The sequence below is a fragment of the Phodopus roborovskii genome, unplaced genomic scaffold, assembly GCF_943737965.1.
Source record: "Phodopus roborovskii unplaced genomic scaffold, PHOROB, whole genome shotgun sequence".
Taxonomy (NCBI): Eukaryota; Metazoa; Chordata; class Mammalia; order Rodentia; family Cricetidae; genus Phodopus; species Phodopus roborovskii.
Window position 1 is genome coordinate 29921250 of NW_026126480.1, and position 19735 is coordinate 29940984.

The window sequence follows — 19735 nt, forward strand, 5'->3', positions numbered from 1 at the left end:
TGCCATAAACAATTCATCTGTCACACATGTTGTCAAGGAGACAAATGAGATGTATGAGTACAGGGAACTCTAACCTACTCTAGAAGTTCAGGGAAACCGAGGACATGCTTAAGTTGGGCTGCACTAACCAGGTGGGGAGCACAGTGGGCAAAACAAATGCTGTGTGGAATAGCTGTGGGAAAGGAGCCTTTAAAAGAGAGTACAGAACACTGACAGGTGAGAGCCCAGGGTCATGGTAGTACATGCTGTGAGGTGAGTCTGTGGACAAGAAAGAACAATAATTTTGTAAGGCCATGGAAACCGTGGTGAGCACTTTGACCTTTATTACTGTTACATATTATTTGCTAGGTCGTATGTGTTTCTAGAGTGCTTAATTTCTATAGGATCAAACTGCCCACCTACATGTAGGTGTGTTTGCTATAAACCTTACATCCATTAATAAGGCCTGAGTTACAGAATCTGCTTTTTGTCTTTGGATTTCTATATCATAGATGTTTGATATAAGAACTATACAGTAGTTACCTCTTGTGCCTGGCTTATTTTACTTAGTGTGTTGTCAAGGCTTATCCTGGAGCATGTGCCTGTACTTTATTCTTTTTATGCATGCATCTACTACACATTTTTACTTATCAGTTGATGGACAGCCAGGTTGTTCCTGCTTTTTTGATAATGGTGTCTGGTGCTGTTGTGGACTTGAGCCTTGTATCACATAACTGGCCAGGAGGGACATGGAAACCTCCAGGGAAGAGCTTTACTCCTTTTTACTCAGCAGCATATTCCATTTACTAATCACCTTCTGTCACTTTCTGTTGCTGTGAAGACACTTCATGACCAAGGCAACTCTTTGGAAAGAAAGTATCTAATTGAAGGCTTACTTACATTTTCAGAGGTTTAGTCCATTATCATCATGGCAGGGAACATGGTGGTAGACAGGTGCTTGAGCAGTAGCCGAGTACTACATTCCAATATGCAGGCCTGGGGAGGGACTCTGGGCTTATCGCAGGCTTTTAAAACCTCAGAGCATACCCATAGCTACATACTTCCTCCAACAAGGTCACACCTACTCCAGCAAGGCCACATCTCCTAATCCTTATGATCCTTTAAAATAGTGCCACTCTCTGGTGACTAAGCATTGAAATATATGAGCCTATGGGGGCCATTCTTATTCAAACCACCAGATTCCTGAGAAAACTTCTGTGGCAGTAAAGGTTCAACCACATGTGTTACTATTTATGAATGGAGAAATATGCTATTAAAATTCAAGACTTTCATGGTGTTTGGAAACAATAACAGTAAATGATGCCACTTCTTGCTTATTTCTGGAAGTCAGAATCCATTGTTTTTCTTGTTGTCCATTTACAAACAGATGCCAGGAAATTCTTAGCTCCTGGTTTTCAATTGGATGACTTCTTGCTAGAATGTTCCTGAATGCCTGTTAGCAAGGCACTGGGTTTCAACTTGATTAGTCATTTCAGAGTTAAAAAAAAAAAAAATAGAGTACCTCAGAGTTTAGAGTTCAGAATGTGCACAAGGTCATGAGTATAATAAAAATGATTTATGAGCTGTATGGGGGCATAGCTTCAGGCCCAGTAAGTTTTCAGGATTAGTAAATGATTAAGCAAGAACACTTCCTGACCAAGGAGAGGAGTTTAGGCTGTGGATTTAAGTAAGCCGTTTTATAGCTTGTCACTATAGTGCAGAGACAACAAGATGTTTTAGGTAAAAGCTCAGGCAGTTTTGGTAACAGTGGTTAAATAGCAAGTTAGTACAAAGTAGTCAAGAACAAGAAAGTTGGGAGTATATAGAGTGTATAAAGGATGAATCACTGACATTAATGTGACCTTTTGCATGTTTTTGCTGGCTTACATTTGGTTTCTTTTAATGTTAGTGTCAGGAAGACAGACTGTACTCAGCATTTATTAAGTGTTGGATGACTGTAAAGTTGCCCCATTAAGTTTGCAGGAAGTTATGGAACACTTACTGCTGGTAAGTGGTCAGATTTGTCAAGGTTAAGCAAGTCACTTTTGACTAGTAGACTCCTTATTTGGAAAAGTTAGTAGTTCCTTAATAAACAATGCACTAAAAGTAACCATCTATATATAAGGGACTTGTGGGTATCTGTATTATATTAGAGGAATCACTACTGCTTTTACAGTATGCTTTGTGCTATACTGACTTGCCTGCACTGTTTTTGTTTAACCCTCATAGTACCTTACCAAGATATTGGTGGATCACCTTGTCTGCTAAGGAGTGAGTCACTTGTCTGAGCCCACATGGGAGTTACAGAGCTAGGACTGCTTGTGGGTCTGACACTGAAGTTGCCATGCAACCTACTTTCCCACTTTTCTGCTGCACTAACTCTAGGGAGATGGGAAACGTTTGTTTTGGAAGGCTAGCTAAACAAATAAAATTATTATGCATATGGGTCTTTTGCCTGCATGTAAGTACATGTACCACATGCATGCTGTGCCTGAGGAAGCCAGAAGAGGGCATTAAATTGCCTAGAACTGGAGTTACAGAGGGTTGTGAGCTGCCATGTGGGTACTGGAAAACTGAGTCTGGGTCATTTACAAGGTCAGCTGGTGCTTTTAAACATGGAGCCATTTGTCTAGCCTGGAAAGTTAACTATCTATAGCTGTGGAATTTTGTTTTAAAAATTATTTTCTGGCTAGAGCCTAATCCTAGAAATCTCTATTTAGTTTGTCATCACTTGGTCTTCTCCTTGACTGCAGAATGAACTTCAGCTTTCTTGAGCTCATCTTGCAGTCTCTTTAGAGTTGCTGGCAGGCCTATTGCTAAAGCACACACCCCAGTATGCCCGAAGGTCTCTTTTCCTTATATCTCTGAAGAAGATAGGCAGGCAACCTGATGTGTTTTCCAGAGTACTAACTATTGCTCACTGTGCTGCTGATTTGATTGGCAGATTTGAGTTCATCTCTAGATTATATGACAATTCTTCTGACTTGACTGTGCTGTTACTGAAGCCTTGGGTCGGGTTCTAAGACCTAGGCTGATGATCTGGTTCTGTCACCTCCTTCCTGTGCCGTATGACCTGAAAACCTCACTCCCTTCCTCTTCACCTAGAGGGCTGGGTGTTGAGAATGAAGTGAGAGGTTGTACCAAAGAAGTTTGTACTTTGTGGGTCATATGGGAAGAAAAGATGATTGATGATTGCCCTCAGAGTCATGAGATTATATTTGAAGATCTTAGATTTTAGATTTCTGTTTGTTGTTTTCTTAGATGTTACATCAACTATGCTTAATCTTCCTTTTTTTTCCCCCCTAGTGGTATGTGTGCAACAGAGAGAAGTTATGTGAATCACTTCAGTCTGTCTTTGTTCAGAGTTATCTTGATCAAGGAACACAGATCTTCTTAAACAACAGCATTGAGAAATCTGGCTGGCTATTTATCCAACTTTATCATTCTTTTGTATCATCTGTTTTTAGCCTGTTTATGTCTAGAACATCTATCAACGGGTAAGTGAATATTAAATCCCCATCCCTTTTATCTTAGGCCTAAAAAAGGAAAGAGGAAAGTTACCTTGTTCTAGATACTACCTCAGCCACAACACTCCTGCTTGTCAAAATCCGTGACAGAAAGCTCACTGGACCTTTGTGTATCTAGACCTTTAAAATCCATTGTAACTGTGAAAGTAGCTTTATTAGCCTGCATTCTGTGGAGGGAGACTTTCATTCAGTGCGTTTCCTGCTCTGGTGTACACAGAGACCACCAGGCTTTGATGTTAAAAGGTAGGTTATGAGTTGATTATCCTGAGAATCTGTGGTTTTTGTTTTTTTGAGACAGGGTTTCTCTGTATAACAGCCCTAGTTGTCCTAAAATTCACTTTGTAGACCAGGCTTGCCTTGAACTTATAGAGATCCATCTGCGTCTGCCCATCCAGGTGCTGGGATTAAAGACATGTGCCAACACCCTGCCTGAGGGTCTGAATTTTTAACTAACTTCTGATAGCAGATTGCTAACTAAAGGTTTTGATGTAGCAAAGACTTGACACCAAGCCCTCAAAGTGGAAGAGGCCCTTATGCTCTGCACCCTGCAAGCAATTTTTTGAAGGGATCTATCTATTGAGTCCAACAGTAGGCAACAGCTTGTTTGAAGGATCTGGCATTTGTCCTCACATAATGTATGTCTAGGCTTACCAGAAAGTTTGGTTCCTTCATATATACATCTACAGAAAAGACTTCATAAATATCATATATCACTTCTTAGTTATAATTTTAAACATGCCTAAGCCTCTACAAGCAGAAAGCCAAATTTTGGCAATCAGTTATGATGCTTAACAGGCCTTGTTTTGCCCACTTTTCTTTTTCCCTTGAGGTTTGGATCAAGTTTTTGCTAAAAGTCTGGTTCCCCAGTCTATCATCTGGTTCTCAAATATGTTTTCAGGCATCACAAGCCATCTGTCAGGATTTCTTACTTGATTTTCTTCCTTGTTTACATGAGCTTGGTTTGTTTGCTTCAGCAAACATTTGTGATTTTATATTGGGAGTTGAATTTATACAACCTGGCCTGATGTTTTGTTCCTAAAATGGGTTACACTGATTTTTCTGTCCTATGCTATTTATTCTTTCTTTGGAAATCAGGTGTGTCACTGTGGCAGAGATATGTATGTATGTATGTATGTTTTTTTTTTTTTGTTTTGTTTTTTTGTTTTGTTTTGTTTTGTTTTGTTTTGTTTTTCTCCCAAGACAGGATTTCTCTGTGTAGCAGTGGCTGTCCTGGAACTCGTTCTGTAGACTATTCTGGCCTTGAACGTAGAAATCTGCCTGTCTCTACCTCCCAAGTGCTATTATTAAAGGCATACAGCACCATGCAGAGATTCGTTATGGGGGTTTTCTACCTCTTTGAAAGTGATCAAAGGTGGGAATCTTTTCTTTAAAAACTGCTTACAGGGACTGGAGAGATGGCTGAATGGTTCAGAACTTTGGCTGCTCTTCAGGGGACCTGGCTTCAATTCCCAGCACCCCCAGGGCAGCTCACATCTGTCTGTAACTCCAGTTTCAGAGAACCTGAAATCCTTACACAACCATACATGCAGACAAAACACCAATGCACACATAAACAAACAAATAAATAAACAAACAAATGCTTTTTAAAAGAAAGTGCTTACATCACTGCTTTGTTTCTGGAAGTTTCAAACTAAATTATTTCCTTTTCTCTCTATCTGTTGGAACCCACTTAAAATTCCTTACTGTAGAATTTGGTAGTTTGATTAACAGACAATATAATTAGTAAATACCATTCTTTCATTTATCTGTAACTCTCTCCATCCTTTTGTTTTTATGGAGTCTTGCTATCTTGATCAGATTGGCCTGAAACACCTGTGTCCAATGATATGCCCCTCTTTCATGCTGTGCTGTCTGCCTTGCTCATTCTACAGTTACTATTATTTTTTTACTGTGTGTACTATGTGTGTGCACATGTGAATGTGCATGTGCCAGAGCATACCAGTTTGGAGGGAGTGGACAAATTGTGGGGATTGAGTCTTCCCTGCTGTATGGGATTGAACCTAGGTAGTAAGGTTTGGCACCTTCACCTTCTGATCCATCTCATCCCTGTTCCCCTCTCCCCCCGCCCTTCACCTTATATGCCTCTGCCTTTTTTCCTCTTGCTCTGCCTCCTGTTCTCCACCCAGAACTCAATTTTGAGCCCACTGGTATTTCCCACCATGCAGTGGTGCTCTCTACTATAGAAGTAACTACACAGTATGGGAAACCTTCTTAAACCAAGATACTCACCACATTCCTTCATGGTAGAGAGAAGGCCAAGTAGAGAGTTGTTTTGTGTTGTTTGGTTTTGTTTTTGCATAGTGTCTTGCTATTTGTGTCTGACTAGTTCTTGAACTGTGGCAACTCTCTTGCCTCTGCCTCCTGATTACTGGGATAACAGATATGTGCTGCTATACCTAGTTTAAAAGAATTTCTTTTCTTTTTTTAAAATTGGTGGTACTGGGAATTTTACTACCTTATACAGTTGAGGCAAGGACTCTGTCTACCACCAAGTTATATCCCTTGAGAGACTTGATAGCTGTTTTCAGTTTATTTATATTCATTCATTCATCTATCCATTCATTCATTCATTTTTTTTTTTTGAGACAAGAGTTTGTGTAGGTCTGGCTGTCCTGGAACCAGGCTGGCCTCCCAAGAGCTGGGATCAAATGATGTGTGTCACCCCTGCCCAGCTTGTTTTCAGTTATTTTATAAGGAAGAGACACACTTCCTCTGTAGATGTGGCTAGAGAACCTAGGATGATTATGAAGGTACTAGTGTTTTCCAGAGGCCTTGACGTCATACTAGGGCAGTGTCTCCATATGTACTTGATGATTCTGTTGTGCTGGCTAAACATTGTAGGAAGTTTAGCTTTTCACGTCTTTCTGAACTTCTCGAAGGGCAGAGTTAGTTGACTCTTTTTGACACTATCTTTTTTTTGTGTATGTGTGTTTTGAGACAGGGTTTCTCTGTAGCTTTGGAGCCTGTCCTGGAACTTGCTCTGTAGACCAGGCTAGTCTCAAACTCACAAATATCCACCTGCCTCTGCCTCCCGAGTTCTGGGATTAAAGGCGTGTGCCACTACCACCCCTTGACACTTATCTTTTTAATGGTGCCCTCTTTGCTCATGTTCTTTGGAGATAGGGTAGTGTTTCCCTCATTTCTTTTTTGGTGTCTTTAAATGTAGACTTTAGTGCATTAATTTTGTGAGTTCTGACTTCAGATGAGTAGCCTATAATTTTATAGTATCATGCCAGGGATATGGCTTGGGAAACATGTTTTATAGCTGAGAAAGTTTTAGGCAAAGTATTTTGTGACTTTTTTTGGTTCTGTGGCATGAAGTCAGCATCAGGCTGCCTGAAGTCCTTCTGCTTGACTGGATCCTGCATGGACTTTGTGCAGCCATTTCAGCAAGTTCAGTCCTTTTGCTCACATGTGCTTGTTTTCCTCTAGCAATGAAAACAATGGGGATTAGATATGTCTCTTATGAGATATGGCTTTCCTTGGTAAAATGTTCTCAGCAACATGCTTAGCTGTCTCTGGGGTCTTCTGGGCTCCTGCTCTCCAGTATTTCAGCATTTGTGTGAGGCAGAAGATTTACTGTAAACATATTATTAAATTTTGTTAAACCCTCTTACAGCCTTAATGACAAAACAAGAGAATAAATTTATTACATCAACTCCATGCTTTTTATTACTGTTTTTTGAAACTGTTCTTACTGCAAGCACTGTGTTGCATGCATTTTCACAGTCATTGAGCAGTAAGCCTATTTGACATTCTGATAATTTCCAGAAAGTTGCAGAATGGTTCAGATTTCTCTGCTTCTGGTATCAGTGGTTTCCCAGGATCTGAGTAGGAGCTGCTTTAGGTTGCAGAGAAAAATCTTAAAAGTGGGCTGCTGGCAGCTACATGTTCTCAGCCTCGCTGTTGTAATAATAGCTCCTTAGATTTTGTAGTGCCTTGAGTTCTACTTCATTTGAAGAAGAGGTGGTTTTGCTTAAAGGAAGTTGGGGAATTCCTGCCCTAGACAAACCAGGATTTAAGAGCAAGAAAAGAGTAGGACTGCACATCTTTGAGGCTTGCTTGAGCTACAATTGCTTTTCTGAGGGCTCCTTCTGTCTCCATGTAACCTCTGTGAGCCTCTTTTTATTTCTATCTTTTCAGTCAATACTATAAGTTTGAAGGTTCTTTTTAGGACCTTTAATAAAGTATTATTTTACAACTAACTATAAAATAACCTACCTGAATATGGACCCACTTCCTTAATGCCAGTTGGCTGCTCTTGCAAAAGTTGCTCTTTTAAAATGTTTCAATTTTATTTTTAGTGTATCTTAAAACTCTTTTATACAAAGCTATTTTTTCCCTATTACATATTGTTGAGTCCATCTTCCTAAAAGGGATGTTTGACTCCTTTGCCTAGTCCTGTCCTGTGGTCTGACTCTGCTAGCCTGGCATCTCTGCCATTCCTTCTACCTTTACTTTCTATTTCAACTTTGGTTCTCACTTCCACTATTTAATTTCTTCTTTGCTTCTCCTTCCCTTCTGTCTTACCATCCCCATGCATTTTGGAGTTTCATCTGCAGCTATAAAAAAAAAAATGGTATTTTCACATTGTACATTAGTAAATTTGCCTTTTAGCCATAAAAGATAAACTATATGTTAATCATGTAATAATTACATAAAGTCAAACAATTTTGGTGCTGTTTGGTCTGTGTGTACATAGAAGTATTAACATATGTAGACTTCAACTCTTATCCTTTTCCCCCAGGTTGCTAGGAAGAGGCTCGATGTTTGTGTTTTCACCAGATCAGTTTCAGAGACTGCTTAAAATTAATCCGGACTGGAAAACTCATAGACTTCTTGACTTAGGTGCTGGAGATGGAGAGGTCACAAAAATCATGAGTCCTCATTTTGAAGAGATTTATGCTACTGAGCTCTCTGAAACGATGATCTGGCAGCTCCAGAAGAAGAAATACAGGTACCAACCAGTTCCAGAGGTGTGCGGGGCTGGGGTAACTTGGTGTTAGATGGGTTTCGTTTTCAGTGTGTATATCCTATTGATAAGAGGGAGGAACAGTTTCTCATGGTTAAGAATTAAGCACACATCAGTGGGAAACCATAGAAAAGGAATTTTCCATGGGAGCATTTTTTCGAGTCAGAGAACTTGGCATCACAGGGAGCATAGCATGAGTGAGAGACAGCTTGGAGCAGGCAGTCAGAGGTGAGGGTCTGTCCTCTAGGTAGAATCTGGCATGTCTAGATGTCTTGTACACTTTTGAAAAGATTGGTAAAATATATGTATTATAAGATGTACCATTTTAATTATTTACATTTCTAATTAGGTCATTGGTAGTGGTTCATTTGTAGCATCCATCTTCACAACTTTTTCATCTTCCCTAACTCTCAAATAGTTACCTCTGATTTTTCCTTCTTTCCAGCCCATAATTACCTTTCTACTTTGTATGATTTGACTACTCTGTGTACCTTAGCTTGGAGGAATTATAGGAGGACTTGTGAAAGCCCTTTGACTGGCCTGTTTCATTTACCATACTGTTTGGTGGGTCATCTGTGTTGTAGCTTGTTCCTCACTTTCCTCAGTGCTGAATAACAGGATTGTACAGTTACTCTACGCTGTATTTTACAAACATTTGGGTTGTTTCTAACATTTTGCCTTAATTACTTTTTGTTGCCATTACCAAGACAACTATACAAAAAAGAGTTTATTGTGATTACAGGTTCACAGGGTGAGTCTGTGATCATTATGGTGGGCATGACACTGAAGCCGTAGCTGAGAGCTTACATGTTGAGACAGTAGCTGTAAAGCAGAGAGAGAGAGAACTGGGAATAGCGTGAGCTTTTGAGAAACCTCATATTCCACCCTCAGTGGCACCACCTTAAACAAGACCACAACTCCTAGCCCTTCCAGAGCAGTTCATCAGTTGGGGAGCAAGTATCCAAATCTGTGAGCTTCTTGGGGGGCATTCTTATTCGGTCACCACAGCCAGTGTGAGTAATGCATGAATGAGTAATAAAAATTCCTGTTTAAGCCTCTGCTCTCACTTTTAGGTATATGCCTAAAAGTGAGAATTGCTAGATCACATGTTAAGTCTACAAGTTTTTTTTTTTTTTTTCTTTTTCTTTTTTTTGTTTGTTTGTTTGATTTTTCAGAACAGGGTTTCTTTGTAACAGCTCTGGCTGTCCTAGAATTCACTTTGTAGTTCAGGCTGGTCTTGAACTCATAGAGATTTGCCTGCCTCTGCCTCCCAAGTGCTGGGATTAAAGGTATGCACCACTAACACACTATCTATCTGTCTGTCTGTCTGTCTATCTATCTATCTATCTATCTATCTATCTATCTATCTATCTCTATATTAAAGTCTATAGTTTTTAAATTTTTAAAAAATATATTTTATGTGTATGTTTTGCCTGTATGTATGTCTGTATACCATGTGCATGCCTGTTGCCCATAGAGGCTAAAAGAGTAAAAGAGGGTGCTGGAGTTACAGGTGATTGTGAGCCACTATGTGGGTACTTGGAATCAAATTCAGGTCTTCTACAAAAGTTAAGTGCTCCAAACTGCTGAACCATCTCTCTAGCCCCCTAAGTCTCTGTGAAACTTTTTGAGAATTCACTGTACCTTTCCCATAGCACCTATACCAATTACATCCCCACTAAGCAATTTCTTTACATCCCTGACAGTAGTTGGACCCCACCCCTTCCCCAGAGAGCTGTGGGTATAAAGGGTCAAGTTCACTTTGCAGACTGCCTGGTGCTTTAGAGACTTAGGAAGATTATTATTAGGTATGAAGTCTGTGGGTTCAGAGGCTTCTGAGGAAAATATAAAGAGATTTCTCTGGATTGACTACTTATACAATATGGAGATGGTACCTGTCTCTGTGATATTTAGAAGCCTTGGATAGAAATTATGTTCTCAATCATTTAACTGTAACATGTTTTTACTTAGACTAACCTTAGTCATAGCATCTTTGCATCTTTGGTGGAGCAGGACCAGATTGAACATTTAGAAAACATGTAGAGTTTTATTAGACTAGAGAAAGGACAGACCAAGGTGGTGGTGGAGGGGAAGTTTGCTGTAAATATTTCACAAACTTAGATTTTAAATGGAAGGAAGAGGCAAGAGTAGTTTCTGCCATGATCAGGCACGGCTGGATTCTAGTGGAGTTATGGATAGGAACGTCATCCTTTCTCACAGCAGTGTTAAGTAACTGTATGGGATGTTACATTTGAAGTGAGTTTGAATGACAGTGTAGCTCACCTTGGTTTCATCCTTGAGTTTGTGTCCTGCTGCACCTCCATGGTAATAATTAAAAGTGCATTACCCCTATGATTAGAAGTTAGTTCATATCAAAATTTGGAATGTTTTGGCTTTTATTATAATGACAGCTTAAGTCAAGTTGGATTTCTAATCTCTCCACTTAATTAAAACAGAAACTGGGCCAGTGAGGTGGTTAAATGAGTAGCAAGCTTGCTACCAAGTATGAAGCCTCCTGAATCTGATATCCACGTGGTGGTGGGGAGAGAAGCAACTCTACAAGTTGTCTTCTGACTCCCACAAGTATGCAGTGGTACAAACATAAACATAGCAAAAGCTAAAAACAGTGCTTGGTATGGGGGGGCCATAAATGGCCTCTATTTACATTTCTTAATGAAAGATACTGCAAAATGGAATGTGCAGATGGCCATTCATGCTTAGCTGGGTAGACTGGCAAGGCTTATTTAGGAGTGACTGCCAGGTTTTTCCTCACCTTACATGGAGAGGGCCAGGATCCTTCACCTCAGTAACATGCTAGGAGGGGCTGCACTATGAGATGAGACACTCTTTTTCATCTTGTAAAAAAAAGAAAACTCCCAACAACTCATTAGGATTCCTGGGCAGCCTGAGTCTAGTTACTAATGTAGCTTAAAGAATGGACCTGGTTTACAAATGGAGCTGTAAAGAATGAAGTGAGGATGAGACTGACCTGCTGTCAGCACAAATTTAACCTTCCCAACATAACACTCCTAAGTTTTGGTTCATTCCTGACATAGAAATTACTTACCTACAGCTGATTTTGAAGTGGATTAAGTGAGAGATTTTTCTTAGTGAAACATGCTGCTTCACGTCTGGCTTTTCTTTCATTGTAGACCTAAGATTATAGTTTTGTTTAATCAAGTGTGTAATTTGTGATTTTAAATTGTTTGGCTAAAGCATTATACAAGTATTCATAATTTTTTTTCATTGTTTTATAATGGAACTGATGACATTTTATCCTGAAACCAGAGCCTGAACAGTAGCGTTCTGAAACCCCTCCTTAAAGAACTGAATCCAGCTTTTGTCATCTCAAGATGACAAAATGCTTCTGAAGCTTTAGTGCTATGTCTGTTTCGGGAGGTATTTAGTGCAGATAGACAGACATCTGTATAGCAAAAGGGCTGGTTACTGTTGGTTTGTTGCCCATACCTGTAAACTCAGTGCTAGGAGGCAGAAGCAGGAGGCCAGCCAAGGCTACATAGTAATACACCATTTCAAAAAGCAGATAGGTAGGTAGGTAGGTAGGTAGGTAGGTAGGTAGGTGATAGATGATAGACAGATAGATAGATAGATAGATAGATAGATAGATAGATATGCTACAAGATAAAATAGAAAGGAAGAAACGCTATAGGATAAAGTATGGACTGAGATCTAGCTCAGGAAAGTATTTGGCATACAAGCATAAGGACTTAGGCAATGCCCCAGTACTCATGCTAAGCTGAGTGTAGTGGCATGAATTTATTATACTAGCATTGGAGAGATGGATACAGGAGAATCCTGGGGCTGACTGCCCTGCATTGCCTAATTATTGAGTTCCAAGTCAATGGAAGACTCTGTCTTAGCAAAAAAATGAAAGTGGATAGCATCTGAGGAATGACACCCAAGACTGACTTCTGGCCTTCACAGTTGCCAGTTTTTCTAGCCTGTTCTTTGTATACTTGTAATTATAAATTATAGGTATATACTTTGAATCCACATTGATTTAGAAGACAAAGTTATAGTCTTTATTGGCATCTCAGTTTTTCTTTCTTTCTTTCTTTTTTTTTTTTTTTTTTTTGAGACAGGAGTCTCACTATATAGCTCTGGTTGTCCTGGAACTCAGTGTGTAGACCAGCCTGGCCTCAAACTCATAGAGATCCACCTGCTTCTGCCTCCCAAGTGTTGGTATTAAAGGGGTACACTTCTATTCTCTGCTTATCATAGTTATTTTTAAAGCTGTCTCTAAATGGGAGAAATATTAACCAAGTTCTTTTTGATTTTTCCAGAGTGCTTGGTATAAATGAATGGCAGAATACAGGGTTCCAGTATGATGTCATCAGCTGCTTAAATCTGCTGGATCGGTGTGATCAGCCCCTGACATTGTTAAAAGATATCAGAAGTGTCTTGGAGCCCACCCAAGGCAGGGTCATCCTTGCCTTGGTTTTGCCCTTTCATCCCTATGTGGAAAACGGTAAGTGTGGGCAGGTCAACTCTTCTCAGAATGCCTATCTCTTGGTATTTTTGGTTTTATGTTATGGACAACTAAACAAATTTAGTGTTTCTTAGTTGTCTAGAATTTAAAAGAATACAGTTAGCCATGTATGTATCACCTTGGTTAATGCTTATCTTAATACAGATTTTATAGCACTCTGGTCCTCCCCTGGCACTATAATAATTCATACTCAGCTGTGTTTACTCTCTGGCTTTAAATGGTGCTTGAGCCATTTATTTAGTGGCTTATAAGCACCGTCAAGCAGTGAATCATATCTTCTAATCTGTTAGTAGATACTTGCTAAATGTCATGGCTGTTTTACATTTTGCAATTCTTGTCCCAGACTCTAAAAATGAAGAATATTCTCTTTTGAAGACATTCATGTCCCAGTATGTATCATTTCTTTGAGTAACAGGTAACAGGTTTTTTTTTTTATTTTTTTCCTTGAGACAGGGTTTCTCTGTAATTCTTTGGAGCTCTGTAGACCAGGCTGGCCTCAAACTCACAGAGATCCGCCTGCTTCTGCCTCCCTAGTGCTGGGGTCAAAGGCGTGGGCCATCAATACCCAGCAAGTAACAGGATTTAAAAAAAAAAAAAAAAGAATTTTATTATCGTTTTTAGAATTGTCTCTCTGTGTTTGAGCATGTTAATACATCACCTGCTGGAAGATAACATCAGATCCCTAGGGACTGGAGCTGCCCTACTTGTGTTCTGGGAACTGAACTTCCAGTGCTTTGAAGACCAGAGCATGCTCTTAACCTTGAAGCCATTTATCTTTCCAACCCTTGTAATGTGATTTTTGTAAATTAATGGTGTTGATTAGTATTGATTGAAGAGATGGGCTGTTTCCTGGCACTTAGGTTTACTATAACTTCTGACATTGTAACTTAATGTCACAGTAATTCATACTTTAAGCTGCTGTGGTTAGCACTTTAGGTCATCTTGAGAATTATGGCTTTAATTCTCTCTTCTGCATTTTGATAAGTTAATGTACATTAATAGAAAACTACTTGTTGTACATGTTACTACTTTGAAAATCTTTAGTCTTTTATTTCTTTTTCTCCCCCAAGACCGTTTCATGCAGTGCAGGCTAGCCTCAAACTTACTATGTGGCCAAAGATGACCTTTATTTTTGAACCTCTTTGTGTCCATCTCTCCAGTACTAGGATTTATGTCATGATAGAGTTTAAACTTTTGTTTTTTGTTTTTTTTTTTTTTTTTGGGTTGGGGGGGGTGTTAGGGTTCCTCTGTGTAGCCTTGGCTGTTCTGGAACTCTGTAAACCAGGCTGGCCTTGAACTCACAGATATCCTCCTGCCTCTGCCTCCTCAGTGCTGGGATTAAAGGCATGTGCCACCACTGCCAGTTGTGGTTAAACTTTTTAATCTTTCTATTTAAACTTTTTAATTAAGGTGATTGCATATTCTTTAATTTTATTCTATTTTTCTTTTATGGTCATAATCAATCCAGTCCTTCTTTCCTCCTTCCCTATTATTTCTTTTTTTCATGCTTGATTTGGAGACAGGTTCCCAAAACTTGAGCTGGTTTGAAACTCATGATCCTGTTTCTTTGTCCCACATGCTGGGATTACAGTAGTAGATCACCATGACAGGGTCCTTACTTTGTACTTAACGCTTGTCTTTACATTTACCCCAAATACAAAGGTTTGTTGTTACTTTGGAAAATAGGAAATTTATTCTCTCTCTCTCTCTCTCTCTCTCTCTCTCTCTCTCTCTGTGTGTGTGTGTGTGTGTGTGTGTGTGTGTGTGTGTGTGTGTAGGCAGGCAAAGGAGGTTGACATCAGTTTTCTGTCTCTGTTGCTCTTCACCCTATTTATTTATTCATTCATTCATTCATTCATTTATTTATTTATTTTTGAGTCAGAGCTCACTGCCTGAAATTTGCTGCTTTATAGCTGGACTGGTTGGCTAGTGAGCCCCAGGTAACTGCTTGTAGTTACTGTGGTGTGTCGTGTCCTCCCCCCCCTCCCGTATTATAGTTCCATGATGCCTTACCTATCTCAGGTCTCATGCTTGCATACGAGCATGTTAACCACTGAGTCATCAAGTCTTCTCTCCATCACTGAGCCATCTTCCTAGATTTGTTTTTGAGACAGTGTCATGTAACCTAACTTGCTGTGTAACTGGGGATGGCTTTACCGCCTGATCATTTTCTTGCTTCTGCTTCTAAGAAGTGAGTTACAGGGGCTGGAAAGATGGCTCAGCTGTTAAAGGCTAGGTTCACAACCAAAAATATAAGAAGTGGGTTACAGGTGTTTGCCTCTATTGATATTGGGCTTGAAAATGGAAAAATCTATAGTCATGGGAGGGCAGGAAGAAAATGGATTCAATAGATATCTTCTCTTTGATCATACTTCTCTGTATATTACATTCCTGTTGTTGAATGTCTTTTCACCCTGCTTTAAGTGTGAGTGCCATATATATCATAACATCATGTGTATGTTACACAGTGAGTAGAGTGTCCTCTGCTCTGACCTTGCTGTTGTGCCATTCTCTGTGATTAAGCTTTTGCTCCATCTCCGCTCTGCACTCACTAGTCAATTGAGTTGTGAGGGTCTGGCTTCCTGTGTCCTGATGGGCAACCACATGATAGAACTTTAATGTTACTTCCTGGCATAGCAGGAGGTGGAAAAGCAGGAGGAAGAAACATCAATCTAACCACAAATTTCATTTCCCTGTGTTTCTGACAAGAAACATTGAAAAGAAGTCAAGCTAAACAAGAGTGCAATCTTCGTTTAAGATGGAGAACAAGCTCCTTGATTGTGGGTGTCCAGAGCTGCCTGTGGATCTGAGGAGTCTGGCCTGTGACACATTACAAATTTGAGACAAAGTCTTGTTGCTAGGGGTGACCTTTATTAACCTGTAACTCCTGCAGATTGTCTGGAGCACTCTGTTATTGCTGTTACTGCTTCCTTTCTCCAAGTCTCTAATTAGATCCTGATGATTTCCATGGGAAATTGTGAAGAATGGAGACTTTGAGGCTCAGAGTGGGCTTGTTGTGAGGGTGCCTGGGTGTGCTTAGCCTGCTTGCCTTAATTAATTAACAAAAAGCAATTATAGTGAAGTGATTACTCTTGGTTTTGGGGGTGTGTGTCAGTGTTGTAGATTTAACTACAGTTTTGTTGTATAGACTAACTTAGAAGAAGCAGTCTCATATTTTGTTTACTCTGTTTAAAGATTTATTTATTTTATGTGCATTGGTGTTTTGCTTGCATGCATATCTGTGTGAGAGTGTTGGATCCCTGGAACTAGAGTTACAGACAGTTGTGAGTTGCCATGTGGGTGCTGGGAATTGAACCCAGTTCCTCTGGAAGAGCAGCTATTGCTCTTAACCTCTGAGCCATCTCTCCGGCCCCACCTGTCTTTCTTTTTAATGTTTACTTAGTTTCCTCACCTAGTCTTCATTAGGGGTTGATAATTTGGTGAGACCTGTTCAGGAAAAAGGATGCACTTTCGGAGAATTATGTTGTATAAATGAAAATTTAATAACATCATTAATTTGTTAAAATTATAATTTTATGCAAAATCATAATAAAATGGCTCAGGCTGCTTGCAAAAAGGTATATAATGAAAAAAAAAATCTTTTACTCCAGTCCCTTTTTAGTTTTGGATCACTTTAAACATTCTTTAAATGTTACTTTACATGTAGGCAGATAGAAGCCATTAGAAATACTTTAGCTACTTTCCCCCTGAAATATATCTAGGAACACTCTTCAGTACTTCCTGGATGTAAGCAGTGATGTGCTAGACTGGCTCAGACTGTCTTGTGGGCCCCAACTGTTACATGGAGTGGATGCAATGAATGGGCTGTTAAGTAGAACTGCCATTGCAGTTGAGCATGGTGGAAACATTGACACATGGAATTTAATAAACTATAGATTGTTTTCTTCTTCTCCAGTATGGTTCTTAGCATTCCCTTGTAGGAAGGAGACCAGACACTAGCAGTCTGCTTTTACAGTGGCAGTAACAAAAGTATGGGTGTGCTGGCTTATGTTGGTAAGCATAGTGTTTGAGAGACCAAAGCAGGAGCTGCAAGAACAGGTCTGGCCTAGCTTGGTGTAGATTGTGAGTTCCAGGTCTGCTTTACACAGATTGCCAGCTTTAGACCACTGCTTGGTTGATATGTTTTTTTTAAAAAAATATTTTTTATTAAGAGTTTACAAATCTAGGAGTTAATATTGAATTTTATTTCTGAGTGTTCAGCATCTCTGGGGATGATCATACTAAAGACACTCTTCTGACTGGGAGGCTTCTTTAATACAGTGACACTCTGATCTTTAGCACTTGTATTTGTAAACCTTCTAAATGAAAATACCATGAACAGCCAGGCATGGTGGCACACAGCTTTAGTCTTAGCACTCATGAGGCAGAGGCAGGTGGATATCTGTGGCTAGCCTGTTTACAGAGTGAGTTCCAGAACAGACAAGACTGCACATAGAAACCCTGTCTCGAAAAATCAAAAAGAGAAAATGCCATGAATATTGATATTATTATTATTTTTTTATCAGTTCTAGGGATTGAACCCATAGTCTTGGATGTGCTGTACAAGTGCTCTACACTGCAGCATATCTTCAGCCGTTTATATTTTTAAAAAATTGCTGTATTTATTTGTGTGTGTGTGTGTGTGTGTGTGTGTGTGTGTGTGTGTGTGTGTGTGTGTTGGGAGATATATATGTGGAGGTGAGAGGGACTTGGTTCTCTCCTTCCACCATGTGGGTCCCAGGAATTGAGGCCTTTGAGCTTGGCAGCCATCTTGCTGGCTCCTAATTTTATAAAAATGCATTTGTGTACACCCATTGGGGGGTGTGAGTACTGGTGCCTACAGGGGCCAAAAGACAAGGAGCTAGAATTACAGGACGCTGTGAGCTACCTGATAAAGGTGCTGAGAACCAAACTCTTAACCCTGTTAGAGCAGTAACTACTCTTAACATCTCTCCAGCAAATGCCCTGCCTCCCTTATTTTTTATTTGAGATAAATAAGAGCTCATTAGGTTGTTTAGACTGGCCTTGAAACTCAGTATATTCCTGCCTTAACCTTCTGAGGAGATAAGATTATAGAGTTGACCACAGTGCCACATAGATAGCATTAATGTTATTGATAACTGAATACCTATAGCTGATCTTTGTATTTGTAGAAGATGTTATCGTCCTACTGATTTTGTAGAAAATAATTGGGAATGTTATACTCACATTTCTCTGTGAAACAGTTGCATGAGGTTTTTACTTTTGAGAAATTACCTGTTAGCAACTTTCTTACTCATTTATAAGGTCATAGTCTGATTAAATTAGATTATTATATTATTGTTGCCAATATTATTATAATAGTGTCCTGCTATGTATTCTTGGTTGGTCTGGAACTTGCTATGTATGCTTGTCTCCCTGCCTCTGCTTCCTGAATGCTAGGATTTATAGACATGCCCACTATTCCTGGTTAAACATTTAGTCTAAAACTCTCACCCAAATAGAAACAAGCAGGAATCCCAATCTTTTTTGTGGAAAGATCTTAGTGTCAGAGGGCTAACCTGTTTGAGTTTAAATATGGGTTAGTATGGCCTCTCAATAATCTGAGAGTTTCACCTGCCCAAAGTGGCTAATACCCACGTTGGGGTTTATTATGGGGGTTAGGTAATGTGTTATTAAACAGTGGCCAACTGTATGGGTCTGCTTTCTGGTATTTGATCCATGCTAGATTTATTCTAGTCTATTCTGTTCTCTTACTGTGTTTTTATTTGTGACTTTCTTGATCATACTTGTTTACACAATTCCTCCTATAGAAATATTTATCAGTGTTTTTTAGTCTGCCTTAAACTCATAACAAAGGCATTCAGAATCTGGAGGCTTCGTTTTGCATTTTAACTGTCTCAAAGTGAGTTCTCCATTGGTGTATGTGACTCCACGGCTATATTTCCATTGGTCACAGGTTTGAGATTCCCTACAAAGATGGAAAAGGAATTAATTGTTTTGAAAAGCCCATTGGCATATCTTGACAGGCAATTCAGGGTACAGGATATGGATAGAAGACTTTGCCTCTTCTGTGTTAAGCTTCCCCACCACCATTGTGCTGGGTTTAGGAGGTGATAGGGTTCACTAGGTTAGTGCCCTGTGCTAGTGGTCCCAGAGCCCACATACTCTGCCTTCAGCAGTTTGGAGGAGGGATCTAAATTAGAACCCACCTTGTAGCACTCTGATTCCACTTCCAACCTCCTGAACTAGGAAAAAGACATTTTTGCTGCTTATAATCCACAAGACCTGTGATACTTTGTCACAGCAACAGCAACCAACTAAGATGCATCTCACCATCATTTCATTTCATATTCATTGTCACAGAGGTCTCCAGGCTTTGTGGCAGACTCCTGTCACAATGGGTTTAGTATGTAACAGTTTAGTTTAGTATGTAACAGGGAAAATGCTCTGGATGCTCAGGGAACAAGAAGGGATTCAGCCAGTAGTTTCTGGAGAAAGGCCAGTGGCAATGGAGTTGAAAGTTTTAGAATTATTGTTCAGTCGTATTCATACAAAGGCATTTGAAGGCCTACTGTGTGCTGGGAAGAGTCAGGCAGTGGAAATCCTAAGGTTCAATGAGCACTGTGCTTCTAGTTGTGATCCTGTTACAGATTGTAGCTGTAACAGGCAATGTTGGGATAATGTACAGAGACAGGGCAAAGTATGGTAGAACTAGAGAAGAAAAGATCATTAAATGGGACTCAG

At 39.7% G+C, this 19735-nt stretch overlaps 1 protein-coding gene across 2 annotated transcripts in view; it reads left to right on the plus strand.

Annotated features, from left to right (window-relative positions):
- The window catches only part of Mettl9 (methyltransferase like 9), a 41732-nt gene that overhangs the window by 8169 nt on the left and 13828 nt on the right, over window positions 1-19735 (plus strand). For both annotated transcript variants that reach the window (XM_051192851.1, XM_051192850.1), the window contains exons 2-4: window positions 3286-3476; window positions 8275-8484; window positions 12804-12988. In XM_051192851.1, coding sequence (XP_051048808.1) covers window positions 3286-3476; window positions 8275-8484; window positions 12804-12988 — 586 coding nt within the window. The remainder of the gene's footprint in view (window positions 1-3285; window positions 3477-8274; window positions 8485-12803; window positions 12989-19735) is intronic.